The following is a 13,982-nucleotide window of genomic DNA, read 5'->3' on the forward strand; positions in this document are numbered from 1 at the left end:
GAACACATAGGTTCACTGAATGCACATTACATGCCTCTGATGATGACACCCACAGTAACATAAAATGTGGAGCACTGCTTTATTACTGTAAAACAAAACCACCACCCATCTCTGCTGGTTTATTCTAGTGGAGTCCAGGGTACAATTCACCAACAATAGTCATTCCAAAGTGAGGCCATTGTAGAAAATAAACAGGGTTTAGTGAGACCTAAATGCATCAGTGTAGTGCTGCAAGAACAATCTGTTATTATCTCACTGCAGCACGCTTTTTATTTTCCAATGCCCTTGGTTCATACAGAAACAATGTGCTGGCTCACCCCCCCCACCATCCCACCCCCCTACTCTCAATGATAAGTGCGGCTCTCTGCAGATCAGTGCAAATTGAATCAGGGAGGGATGAGGATGTAGCATCACGGGGTGGGGGTTTACCCTCCTCTGCCTTTAGCTGGAAAGATCCCCCAACAGGCTGAGGAACAGACAGACAGGTAGACAGACAGACGGAAATGCAGGCAGACAGACAGTGAGAAGGGTTTGGCGGTGTGTCTTGTCTGTGCCCCACCCTCTTCCAGGCACTGAGTGGCTTCTTTTGAATGGGCCTTTGGCTGCTGCACTCGCACACCTTGTACTGCGCCAGTGTGCTGACTGACTTGTTTCCTCCATGGCATGGGCATGCTTCACGCGTTGCACATACCTCTCTCATTGGCTGGCTCCATTGCTGCTTGCTCTCCCTGTCCTTCCTCCATAAGCCCACATTGTGGATGATAAGGTGACCCGTGAGTACAGGTTAGTTTCGTTTCTGCACTTGGCAGCAGCTGCATTAAAGCAGGAAAAACAAGGAATTAAAACATGCATAGACAAAGAAGAGAGCGTGAGATGCCCAAGGCACTATAACCTGATGTTTACCTATCAGCGCTGTGTCCTAAAGGTACCTCAGATTACCTCAGAGTACCGTAGATCAGCAACTTCTCCGTCGGGTACACAATGCATCGTCAAAGAAGGTAGTTGCAAGCATGTTGCAAGTGTGTTTTCCTCAGAGTCCAATGCTTCATGCTCCTCCTGTGTCGCTCATATGCCCCAGTTTATCAACTTTATGACCCAGTTCCCAATTTACCATCAGCAGTTACAAGCTGTGCTAGAGGTGAGGGGGGTTAACCTTAAGACAATGCCTTGTTTAGTCAGCAACTTTAATCCAATTTTCTTTTAGCTCTAAGCCTAAAGCTGAAGAACCTTTATTGAAGCAGAGACCCATAAAACCTGTATTGCTGCACTGCTGCAAATAGGTAATATCATTATCCATAATTCACTTTTTTTAATCTGAACCAAATAGGCTAAAGGGTACTGTAGATAAGGTTACACATTAACCGACACAGTTACAGTAAGAATATCCTATTATTATGTTGTTTTACTGTGCCACATTATGTGTTGCTTGCCATGCTGTGATCTTCTTCCTCATTGCAAGTCGAATGCAATCATCTTTGCTTTTCATGTCACTTTAATAGGCCATTTTCCATTTTAACTAACCACAGTGTTTAAGTCTGTTAACACTGCAGTGCATCAGTAATGCATTGTCACTCTTTATTAGTGTAGATACTGTTACATACGATTAGAAAATCCACATACATGAAGCAAGAGGCTTGTGCATGGACCTCCTAAGTGCTGTGCTCATCACATCCATGTCATCTTTTTTTTTTTCTTCCTCTCAGCAGTGACATCAAATGTAAGGCCGTTTTTAGTAAATAAACCAAAGCAATAGCTTCAGGCTAATATTAGCTCTGTAAACATTTACAACATACTTGTTGTATTTAGGAGGAATGTAAGAATAAACAGAGCTCCACATTCTGTGATTGAACTATAACTGCGCCTCACATTGTGTCACCTCCCCAGGTCCATCGATCACACTAACAGGCCACATGCCCTCATGATGCAGATTTAGTTTGAGGATTTCTCTTATTGAGCTAGATGTGAATTGACACGACCACAGAAGAGGATGTGGTTGTTCAACTACTGTTAGTCAGCATTGTCTGGACTAGTTATTGTAGCTGCCACAAGGGTGACAACACCTAAACAGCCTGTCGCTAGTAATAGTGTTTGTCTGTAGTTTAAAATCTGATCACGCTAATGTGTCCAGATCTTGCTGCCAGTTGCGAGGGCTGAGGTGAATAATTCGAAGGCCCAGAGGCACCTCACATGATCAAACAGAGTGATCCAGGAGAACTGGAACTGTTGTGTGTGTAGGACTGTAGGATCCTACTGTAGAGAACCTCTGTTCAGATCTCACATGAAGTGTCAGCCCAGTATTTATAGTCTCAATCATTTGTGTTTACCTTACTGCTTTTTGTTCTTGCGTAGATGTTAAAAAAAAGTTGATTTACTTGTTCAGAAGTAGTTGACGTTACTACTAAATGCTTTCCCAGTAGTTTTGAAGTACATCATAAAGTCTTGCTTTTTTTAACCAAAGGTTAATGTAGATGCTTTTTTGCTTTTGTACTAATTCAAAAAGTAGCAATGTTTCTTTAAAGTAAACAAAACGATTTTTGTTTATGTGCATGCCTATTGTTTTGTATGTGGTATACTTGCATTCAGATTATTTTTGTTTTTGTTTTTTTCCTTCTCACCTATCCACAATGCAATGCTGTCCCCCATGACGCACCTCTGCTTGCTGTTACCTGTATGTTAATACGCTTGAATCCCATTGGCCCACTGCCATCATGTGCTCGCTGCCTGCTAATTAAAGACTCAGTCGACTGCCAAAGCAATGAAGCGACCCCTCGAGGCAACTGTAGACCTGGTACTTTGACCTTTCACCTTTTGCTTTGCATGTAGCTTCTTTAATTGTACTGTAGCCACTCACAAAATTTAAGTTGGCTCTTTTGTTTTTGTGAAACCCTGTAAAACACTTTAAAGTATAAATATTTATCATATATGATCACCAGTGGCAATTCTAGATTGTACTGTACATTTATTAAAAGAACAACTGCAACGTAATGTTAAAGTAACTCCAGTTATCACACTGTTTTCTTTAATGTGTTGTTGATGATTGCCTTGCTATGGTGTAGTTTCTCATTGTCCTTGTGATAGTTACAGCAAGTTTCCATTTTTGCCTTGTTGTGCTGTGCATAGACAAATAACAGACTTAGAATATTTCAGTGTTGACCTGTGATAGTATCCAGTTCCAATCTGCTGTGCTTTTGTCGTGTGTGTGTGTTCTCGGTGGCTAGGCGTTCCCCCACGGCGTCCTCCAGCCCCTACCAAAGAGACCAGCACTTGAGAAGAGCAACGGAGCGAGCTCCCTGTTCAACCCCAGTGTTTTGCACTACCAGCAGGCGCTGGCCAACGCACAGCTCCAGCAGCCCGCTTTCTTTCCCACAGGTAAGAGCTACCAATCAATACACACAGCACACAGATGCAGGTCGAAGCACTCATAGGTATGCCAAGCATGCAAGCACACACAGATGCACAGATAGCCTCACTGAATGTGCTCGGCTAACCCTCAGCTAACATCACACACTTACCTTTTTAGAGTTAGTCACATGCTAAAAAGAGAGACTCTCTCGTGATCAGTTACGTCTGTGCCATGTTTGTGTGTTAACACTTAATTGCTGCCAGGTGGAAGGGCAGTGCAGGCTTTGATTAGAGCAATGAAAGATAACATATATTACCGCCTGAATATGATACACCTGTCAGTCTAACAGCCAAATATACAAAAGAGCAAAACCAGCTCAGTTGTTTCCAACACAAAGGTCCTGCAATTTTATTTTAGGCTCCAATATGAGGGAAGAATAAAACAAAGAAAAACTGTAAGCCTTTAAAAGAGAATAATGGCTGATTTTCTTTTGAGCAAACGGAGCCTGTTCAGTGAGTATTTAATCTGTCTTGACTGACATCGATATTGGAAAAAAAAAAAATCCCATTTTAAAAAAGCAATTTTGTTCCAATCTTCCCAAATTAATTCAGGTCTGCTCCCTTATTCCTCTTCAGTCCTCTGCCCCCAAACAAAACACTCTCTCTGTGTACTCCTCACACAGGAACTCACAGTAGCTCAAGCCCCCTCGGGTCAACTTCTAAACGAGTTAACTGCAGCTAATACGGTAGCCTGTAGCCACACTCATGAGTCATGAGGATGAGACTCTATCTATCTATCTATCTATCCCTCGCTTGTCTTTCTACCTGCTCTTTTTGTTTCCCTGTGGTGTGAGATGTCTGACAGCCCCTCATCCCTCTCTCCCTCTGTATCCGTGTGTGGGAAGTAGCCTTGGGTCAAAGTTTGCAAAGATTTTTTTCTCAACTAATCTGCTGCATTTCAGATGGGTAGGGTTTCTCTGTAATGTGGAGAATAAAAAGAAATGTGATCATTTGTGATAGTTTTATGATGAACAGCTTATCTGAATGGTTCTGATGCTGTAAACCCTACCCATCCCCAGTTTACCCAGACCTGGATGGAAGCCTGTGCACATCATTGTACTGACCCTGCACGATGCTGCTGTGTGGCTCTGTCACCTCTTTCATTTTCTCTCCTGTGTTTAGTTTAGTCTCTCTCTTTTTCTGGAATGGACTAGTTTAGATTTAGAATTTTTATAGCAAATATAAATGTAGTGGTCACAGACGACCTAAAGAAATAATGGGAAAGTAAGAACTTGGAAAGTAGGAGAAGATGGAGAAACTGAATAAAATTTTCATATCAGTTATCATAGCAGTCTCATATCCTACAGTGTAACAGCGTTTTGATTTGGCTGCAGCTGTATATAAACAGTGTTTACTCACTAATCCTGTAACTGATGAAGGGAATTCCTCTGCTCGCTCCTGTTTACTGCATTCACAACTGGCTGACAGCACCACTGTAACAGTAGCATTTGAGCTGTCTTCAGGTTTTTTTGTTTTGTTTTTTTTGTCTTGTGTAACCTTGTTGTTCTCCTCCCTCTCAATTAACCCATTTATTTCCTCCTCTCTCTCCCTCTCTGTCTCCCTCTCTCTTTGTCTTTCTCTGCATGAACACAACAGGGTCAGTCTTGTGCATGACTCCTGCTAGCAGTCTTGGTAGGTCCCGACCTTCCCTTTGCTCTCTCACACACATTGTTTGATGTAGGTGGGAGTGTGGGGGGGTTGGAGTGGGATGAGTGGGTAATATCTGCAGCCCTTGCAGGTGAGACAAAAGGTCGTCGCCTCACTGCGTCACCTCCTGTGGCACCGATGACACTTTTAAAATGTGCTCCAGGATACTCTGATTAATCTGTCCATTTCTTCAGGCTCAGTTATGACGTGAAACACAATTTCCATGTACATTTTGTGTCACCTGAAAGAGTTGCGACACTCAGTTCTTGTTCCTCTACTGACTTTCTTGCTAATGACTGTTTATGATTGAAATGTTAGTGTATATAAAGTACTGCAGAGTGATCTGTTTGTTCTTAAGCTGTAGGATAGCCACTGTCTGTTTGCTGTGCTGTGTTGATCAGGAAATTTAAATCAGTTTCCCAGAGAAATTACTTGTAACTGGAGCTTTTGTCTCTGCAAAAAGGGGATGAGAATTACAGAAAAGGCCCAAACAGCAGGTTCAGTCAAATGATGACTAAAAATAATGATTTTCAACATAGTATTACCGCAATCCATCAGAATCTCATGCTTTTGGCGTTCACAGTGAAGTAGACGCCTGGGTTTTTGGCGTTTTCCTGCTGTTAATCTTGTCAGCCCGCATGGATTTAAAAAAAAAAAAAAAAAAAAATTCTCATCCCTGCTGCCAAAAATGTCATTGACTCATTGTAATTGGTGTCTCGTCCCCGTTAACTTCTCTGGGAAAAACAGCAAACTGATTTTCCATATAAATTTCCTTACTTGTGATTGTAATCAGCTTCTCTCCTCTTGTTTTTTTTTTTCTCCCATGCTCTCTTTTTCTTTCTTTCTTTCTTTCTTTCTGTCCTCCTTGCTTTGCATTGTGAATGGTTGCATGCCATCTGCCGGTGTAACCCTAACGATGGCTTGCTGGCTCTCTGTAACATCCGCCACCACCACCACCACCATCAACAACAACAACAAACGATACCGTCGACACACACACACCACAACTGTTGTCATGGTTACCATAATGCTCCACCTACCTGTCCATTGCTACCACCTCCTTCCCTCTCCCCCATTCCTCCTTACCCCACCCCACCTCCCCTTTCCCACCCTCAAAACAAAGTCCCAATGATGTACAGTGCTACGCCTGCTACTGTCTCTGCAGCAACAACTCCTGCCACAAGTGTCCCCTACGCAGCAACAGCACCAGCCAATCAGGTTTGCTCCTTTTAAAGCTTTCTTTCATCAGTCCCTGGAGCTCTGAATAAGTACTGCCTTCTAATAGTGAGCTGCAATAACCTGCAGCTGAGCCATAGCCCACGCCCAGCCCCTCCCCATCCATGCTTGCGCCTGCACAGGGCGAGCTCACACTGGCATGAAAGAGAGTGTGAGTGGGTGTTTCCCAGAGAATTGGAAGCAGAGGGGCTACCTGAGCAGGCCGGTGCCAGTGCACTGTGTCGTATTTCTCGTGCGCTCCCAACGAGCACTTCTTCAGAGCTCCCACATTTGCAAAGTAGTAGTTGTGTTGTGTTGCACTACTTCCTGGTTTTGTTTTGCATGTTCTGTTTTAAGTTTTATTTTCCACTTTTCTTGTTGTTGTCAAATAAGCCTCTCCATCTGCAGTAGGGGCGTCATCTGTACTGCTTGTGTGCTACGCAAACACACATTCAAGCAAACACATACAGACAATACAGCAGCTGATTTGTAAAAGCCGCAACGTCGGATCTTTTCCTGTTTCCACTCCCCCCAGTTTCACCTTTTTACCTTTTACTAGTTATAGGATGAAAGGGAGAATAAATGTGAGTTACGAGCCGGCCGGGCTTGTCAGGGAGAGGCCAACACAGGAAAAATGATCACAGAAGTTGTCTAAAAATGGCCTCTGATCGGCGGCTCTCCTGTTGCTGCGTGTCAGCAGGGGCCAGGGAAGCGGGGCCAGGTCTGAATGCCAGAGTGACGCACGTGTGCCCCATTTTAAACCTGGAAATTTCAGCACAATGCTGACACTCTGGCCTCACGCAACTGGCAATCATTTACTTGTCAGTCCTGTGTAGAGGTGCGTTAAGGACACGCAGATGAAGGTAGAAACGTAAGTGGCAAACAATCATGTCATTTTCAACAAGTGCAAAATCGTCCACAGCAGGACATAAAGAAGGATTTTTATAACACGCAGAGTCTCTATGAATGTTTCTTTTCTTTTTTTAATCAAAGTGCAAAGTAATGTGTAATGTTAAGTTAAACATGCTGTAATTGTTAGTTTACTTCTGCTAGTAGCAGAGACCAGTATCCCTTTCTTTCTCTCAGCTCTTCTTTTAATCTTTGATCTCAGTGTACAGACACAGTATAATAAATACCAACTTAAGTTAGAGAATGACAGTCACTTCTTTTCATATTAAACAAATTTGGAAAATTGAAGTTTCTAAGAATACTAGTTCCCATCTGTAAGGAAAAATGAGAATGGAGGTTCTCAGTGTAAAAAATAAAAACCAAAAAAAAGAAGATTTATCACTTCTCCGAGATCCCCTCTTCCATCATTAACCAGGGACCTGGACCCAGTGCGTTGTGCTTTATTGCCCCTCATAGGCCAGCAGTGTATGCACTTCCTGTGAGTCATCGTCTCTTCCTGTAATTGGCATGCAGCAGCAGTAGCAGCAGGAAGCAGAGCTGCTCTTTAAAGATGCATGTGGGACAAGGAGCCGGAGAAACACTGACGTCAGCCCTCGCTGTCTGTCTCCGTCTGCCTCCCTCTCTTTCTCTCTCCCCCCCTCCCCGCCCTGAACAAAGATCCCTCCAGCTAGGACACAGTTAACACCTATAATCACCAGCTGTACTGCATATAGCGCACGTCTCATTTCCTCATCTTATGGTTTTTTTGGAATAAACAGCCAGGCTGTGATTTATTTATTTTTTATTTAAGGCCACATGCTGCTGACGTCACTGTGTTGGCTCAAAAACAATCTATCAGTCCCAGACTCTGAGCTGCTTTCGTTAGTATCAGCTATTAGCATATGGTTAATTATTACGTGGCTTGTCACACCTGAGTGCTCGGCCAAAACAAGTTGGACAGAGCTTTAGAATTAACTGGACGTCATGAAATAAGAAATAATGAACCTTTATTGTATATTCAGCCTGTCAGTGGAAGGCACCTGTGCCTTTAGATGAAATCAGATAAATTGTGGATAACACACAGGCACAGAGGGACAGGACAGTCCAGACATGTTGACAGGTTCAGAGTCTGGTCAACTCGTGACCCTCTGAACTGTCATTGTGACATGACAAGCAGGAACCAATCACATCATTCCATGTCCCAGCGCATATTAACCATAAGCTAACAGTGCTGGGGTGTCTGGTCACGTCACTGCTCTCACTGGAGTGTTGTAAAGTAGCAGCGCCCTCTACCGTCTGAATGTGGCGTTACACCACACGCTCCACAGGTTGTATGTGATCAGTCTGACAGCTGAAGTGAAGGGAAGATGTCGTGTTAGAGTCAAATAGAAATAGAAGTTGTAATACTGAGCACCAGGGTTCAACCTCTTACCTCCCTGAGGAGGAAACCTGCCATTATTCTTATTATAGTTATTAAAATTAACAGACTATGTCACATTTAATTATCTAAACAGTCTCATCATCTGCTGCCATCTAATGGTGACAGGTGCTGTCGTCCTGATCTGTTGTGGGCTGAAACATGCTGCTTGTATCACTGCACCAAATCTTAGACAAATCAGACCTGCAAACAATTTCTGCCGTTTGTTTTTAGCCACCTGTGTTACCAGACGGGTGGGGTGTACCATCCCGTCAGGCTGATCCCACCCGTCTGGCACCCAGTAATGTTTAGATTTATTTTCCTCCTATTTCCATACTGCACTGTGGAGCAGGCTGTCCTCTCAGCCCGTGCACATCACACACTCTCCACCTGTGGTGACCTTCTGTGATGTGTGATGTGACCAGTGGCTTCTGTCCTTTGCTGGCTGTCTATTGTCTGTTAACAAGCACCATGCGGCTTTGTTCTGCGTTGGCCTGCTGCCAGTGGCAACCACATGACGGCAGCCAGCAGCTCCTCTACCTGTCTTCCCCCCTATAGACAATCTCTCTCTCCTCTCCTTCTTCTTTCTCTCTTTCTTTGTTGTGTGGTGGATTAGTCTTTATCTCCTGAAGGGAGAATACACACACAGAGGTGACCAGACCTGGGTCAAATGCTAGTTTCATATAATTGGAAGCTCGTGCTCTTATCTGCATGAAACACCAGGCAGGTGGCATTACCACGGCCCGACAGCTAAGACCGAAACCGCACTGCTCGTTGAGAAATATTTATCTCTGGGACATCGTTGTCGTGGTAACCACCTCTTACCTTAGACCTAAAAGTCTCAGTATCCTGATCTGTATAATGTGTGGTCTGACCTTTTGAAAATTAAAAGTGTTTGGCCTCGTGTAGGAGTGGGGCCCGTAGCCTTTTCCTGGCTGCATCACTCTGCATCCCCAGTCTCTCTGCTTCTGTTTCATTCCTTCGAAGTTATTCACGGTGTGTTACTGCAGAGAGCTAAACAAAGAGAGCTTGATGACATTTTCCAACCTGCGTTGTTTAGTCTGTAGTGGAGGTGGTCTCAGTCTAGTTTGTCACAAATGAGGAAGTAAGAAGAAAAACAAGACGAATACTGTTTGATCCAGATCTTAAGGAGACACCAAACACAATAACAGCATCAGTTCTGTGTATATTAATGTTCTTATGTTAATTATAGTTTTAATAAATCAAAGTCAGTTGAAATTTCACTGTCACACTCGTGGTGATGCAGATTTTGAACACAGGATGTTACTTTACATTATACATGTGAGTAAATAAAGCTTCTCTCTTACAGGTAAACTAATTTTTTTCTCTCCTCCTTTTCTTCCCCTTCCTCTTCTTCTTTCTGTCTCTCTGTCACTCTCCTCCAGATCATCCTGAAGTAAGTGTCAGGAAGGGAACGGAGTGTCACGAAGCTGCACTGGGAAACCCAAAACAGCCCCTGTGTAAATACTACCTTGCCTCTCCCTTAGAGGTCCAGCAACCTGCATGCTAAGAGTGTAACACTTCAATTTAACCGTAAGAACTGCAGTGCCGGTGTAACACACACAGAAAAAAGATATATACTGTATGTATTGCTAGAAAAAAAACTATTAACATGAAAAAGTCAAAAATATTCTTATGTATACTACTACATACATAGCAGACACACTATAGAGGTCATTTTAACAACAGTTCTCCCAAACTACCGTGGATCCCCTCTCTTTCACATTTATTCTGAAAAACCTCTGCACAATGATCATCCCTTCGGTTAGAGAAAAAAAAGAGATGCTTGATTTGCACTATATGAAAAACATAGTGCTTGATGTGGAAGTGGGAAAACAGGAAGAGTCACAGAAAACCCGTGCACAACCACACCAACGCACTCGGCGCTTTCAAGAGGGTTTTCGTCTCGCGGTCTTCGCTTTTTTTCTCTCTACAAAGTTGAATGTCCTCGGGGCAGACAGGCTCACGGTTCCTCTGTGGCCCTCATCTGCCCCAGATGCTGTTAAGATGCCATGATGAAGCTTGTCCTCCCCTTCTCCCTGCCAACTTTTCATCTCCGGAAACATCTTGCCAAAGTTGCGGCTTGGACGAGGTCAGTGGGATCAACCTGCCGGAGAGCAGAGCCACATTTGAACTCCCAGATAAATTCTTTTCTTTTGCCATTGCGAAAGCTGCTCAGAACGCACCCTTTATTTGTTGTGGTGCTGGGTTCTTTGTTTAGGAGGAGTGGTGGGATAGATTGTGCACAGATTTTTGCATGCAGTCAGGACGGGGGGGGAGACAGTGCCCAGTGTTGACAGAAGATAGTCGTGACCATTACCGAAAAGCCTAAAGGCTCGGGTCTGTGCCAAGGGCTTAACAAAGCTTGAGGGTTCGTTCCAGACATACTAAGCCTTGTGTGTGTGTGTGTGCATGTGTGTCCGTATCTGGAGACTGATGGTCTGCCGGCAGACTGGGACTTGAAGCGAGGTCTAGCAGGTGATGACGACACCAGGCCTGGTAGGAGAGCTTTTCTGAGGGGTGGGTGAGGGATTTAAGTGCTAAGACTAAACAAAAAAAACGGTGCATTTGACGACGCTCGTCAAGCAAAAAGATAACTTGAACTTTGACTGGAGGGCTATCTGTGACCGTCGGTTGTCCTGTCCAACCCTACTATCACCGATAATCCTGTTCCATTTTAGAAAACTGTAGAAGTGCCTAAAAAATGCTCATCAACAACACACGCATCCAGAGTGTATCACTAAAAGTCACAGACACAACACACTGGCTGTCAGAACGTGGACTTCTCGGGACAGACATGAGATTTCGGGAACCGTTGCCGGAGTTTTCTGGCAACGTTCATTAACATCACAAGTGACTTTATCGAAACAAAAGAAGTTAAAGAAACGACAAATCAAAAATAGCTTTGTAGAATGTTTGGTGACTTTCATGGTGTACCATTGTTTCTTACCATGGTTTGAGTAGTTTACATGAGGAACGTGAGTGAGAAAAAAAACGTATTGTAAACTGTGTAATGTTTGTAAAGTGTCTCTTATTTTGAGAGTTTATATTCATGGTTCTAGAAATGTATTCAAAGTTATTTAAAATTTGTGTTGTGTCTACTATCAAGGTATGTTTGAATTCCCCCGAAACCCTCCACCACCACCTCCACCTCCCAGAACAATCATATGTTATTTAGCCAAGATCGTAAATTATTATTTTAGACCAGCCCTTTTTAGTTTTTGCATTTTACAAGCAGCGTTTTAACTCTTCATACTAAATCTTATTTTCCATTTTTCAAAATTCTGATGTAATTTCATGGTGCTTGATTAACATTGACAATCCCCAATCAAACCAGAGTGCTTCGCTCTGGTTCCACGTTTTGGTTTCATTCACGCTGATTGTCTACACATGCATTCTGATTCGTATGTAATATTCGTGGAAGGTGGTAGAAGTTCTGTTTTGTTGTAATTTATCTTATGTTACTCTTGGTCAAATTTTAGTCAAAAACAATGTTGTAAACTATTCTATTTTGAAATGAATGTAATTTATTGAGCTGTGCTACATTCTGCACGGTGGGTCATTTCAAGGTCTAACCTGTCAGGTCAGCGAATGAGAAGTCGCACACGTCTGAGGGGTGGGGTTTAAAAGTCAGCCCACCAATAGAAAGCTACTGGATCTTTCTTGCCTTCTCATTGATAAAAAAAAAAAAAAAAAAAAAAAAAAAGATGACGGTGTTGCAGTAATGAGCATAGTTATAGAGTTGCTTGTGTTGTTGGAAAAAAAAAATGTTTATTGTATAGATGACATTTTACCAAAAAAAGAGAAGAAAATTTCAAAAAAGTTGTACTTTTCACTCTAGTATAATAGTATTTCATAACAATATTAAGTTGTTGCTGTGGCAACCAAATGTTGCAATTACTAAAGTTCGGTATTTTTGTAAATGACATTGTTAAGTTGATTTTCGTTTCTTTTTGCTAGAACACTGTACACAAGGTAGATTGTAAAGAAGATACGAAACATTTCTTATTCTTCACTGAGATTATAACAATGACCTAATATTTTCATTAGCAAATAACAGCCTCTATAGTGCTGTGACTGTAACACTAAAATAGATTTAAAGTCATCGATGTTACATAGATTATATATATAAATATATATATATATAAGAACTGAATAATCTATAAATTAATAAGTTCAGATGTACAGTTCTTCCCCTGACAAAGGACCTTTAGGTTCCACACTCAGACATTTTATTCGAGGCGTATGCATCACTAGAGTTAAGGATTGCACTTTTCATATTGTTTAAAGATGTGATCAGTTTTTCATTTCCTGCTAGTACAGTAAATCTGTTTATCAATCAAAAGCAGATACTACCGGTAAATAACTTTAATTCAACATGTTGCATGGGAAAACAATATTTTCTTTTCTTACTTAATGATAACGTACTGAATGTTTCTAGTGGAAAAAAAAATGTCTGTACACAAAATGTCCTCATTTGGTGACCCACGATGCCCTTGTGTATGGAATCCTCTTGAGATGTAATGTTTTTTTTGAAATGTGTTGGCAACGATTGACTGATGGTAAAAAGAAAAATGTAAGCACTTTCTGAGCAGTTGGTCAACTGAGCAGACTCAGCTTATCCAAACACTTTGCCTTATCTTGAGTCCATCGTGCTTAAGGTTTTATGTTTTTAAGAGCTCTTAAGAAATTTATTAAAGAGACTTGAACCAGTCTCGCTTCTCAAATCCCTCCTCGGTTTCATTTCAAATATATATCTTTATATCTAAAATCATTTTTCTAAGGTTTTAATGTGCGCATCACCAGGCCAAAACGGGTGACTGCAACAGAGTGAACAGTCTCTGATCTTCACCTCCGGTCTCCTCAGTCTGTAGTGACATCTTCTCGTCCCATTGCCTTACAATGGAACCGTTTGGAGCTTGTAATTCACAGCTTTAGCCAGCAGAGGGCGCTACGCCGGAGACCGCAGGTTACAAATTGTGACTGCCTGTGCCATCGTTGTTGCAGTGTACCCTACCAACAGAGTCAAAACATACAGATAAATTGACAAGAAGACCCTCATCGGATTTATAGTTTCAGTGTAATCATTTTTAAGTGTATTCTTTTTGCATATATTTTGTGCTATTTTATGTTTCTGTAGTCAAATGTTTCTTTGGTTCCAGCAAGATAGTGTAAAATCTATTGAAAGAAAGAAATAAATAAAATGAAAGGAGTTTTCTTTGCGTGGACCTTTCATTCGTGTCACATACGGATCTTGTTTGTGTCTCATTTTATATCTTTTACAGGCTCTTTGACTTGCCATAGAATTGTGAGTATGATTAGTGTATAAGGACCCTCTGTGTCCCTGGGGTCCACTGTGGGAATTGCTGCCATTACGGTAAATGTGCAGCAG

General features: G+C 42.2%; 1 protein-coding gene across 16 annotated transcripts in view; it reads left to right on the plus strand.

Annotated features, from left to right (window-relative positions):
* Nucleotides 1-13,802, plus strand: part of mbnl2 (muscleblind-like splicing regulator 2) — a 47,308-nt gene extending 33,506 nt beyond the window's left edge. For 7 of the 16 annotated variants that reach the window (XM_041032762.1, XM_041032759.1, XM_041032761.1 and 4 more), the window contains 4 exons: nucleotides 2,735-2,788; nucleotides 3,219-3,369; nucleotides 4,999-5,034; nucleotides 9,976-13,802. In XM_041032762.1, the coding sequence (XP_040888696.1) occupies nucleotides 2,735-2,788; nucleotides 3,219-3,369; nucleotides 4,999-5,034; nucleotides 9,976-10,100 (366 nt within the window). In that variant the 3' untranslated portion in view covers nucleotides 10,101-13,802. Of the gene's footprint in view, nucleotides 1-2,734; nucleotides 2,789-3,218; nucleotides 3,370-4,998; nucleotides 5,035-6,172; nucleotides 6,268-9,975 lie in introns of all 16 variants that reach the window. The other 9 variants (XM_041032766.1, XM_041032770.1, XM_041032768.1 and 6 more) reach the window with 9 other exon arrangements.
* Nucleotides 13,803-13,982: the final 180 nt, after the last annotated feature.

The sequence above is a fragment of the Toxotes jaculatrix genome, chromosome 24 (assembly GCF_017976425.1).
Source record: "Toxotes jaculatrix isolate fToxJac2 chromosome 24, fToxJac2.pri, whole genome shotgun sequence".
NCBI classification, from domain to species: domain Eukaryota; kingdom Metazoa; phylum Chordata; class Actinopteri; family Toxotidae; genus Toxotes; species Toxotes jaculatrix.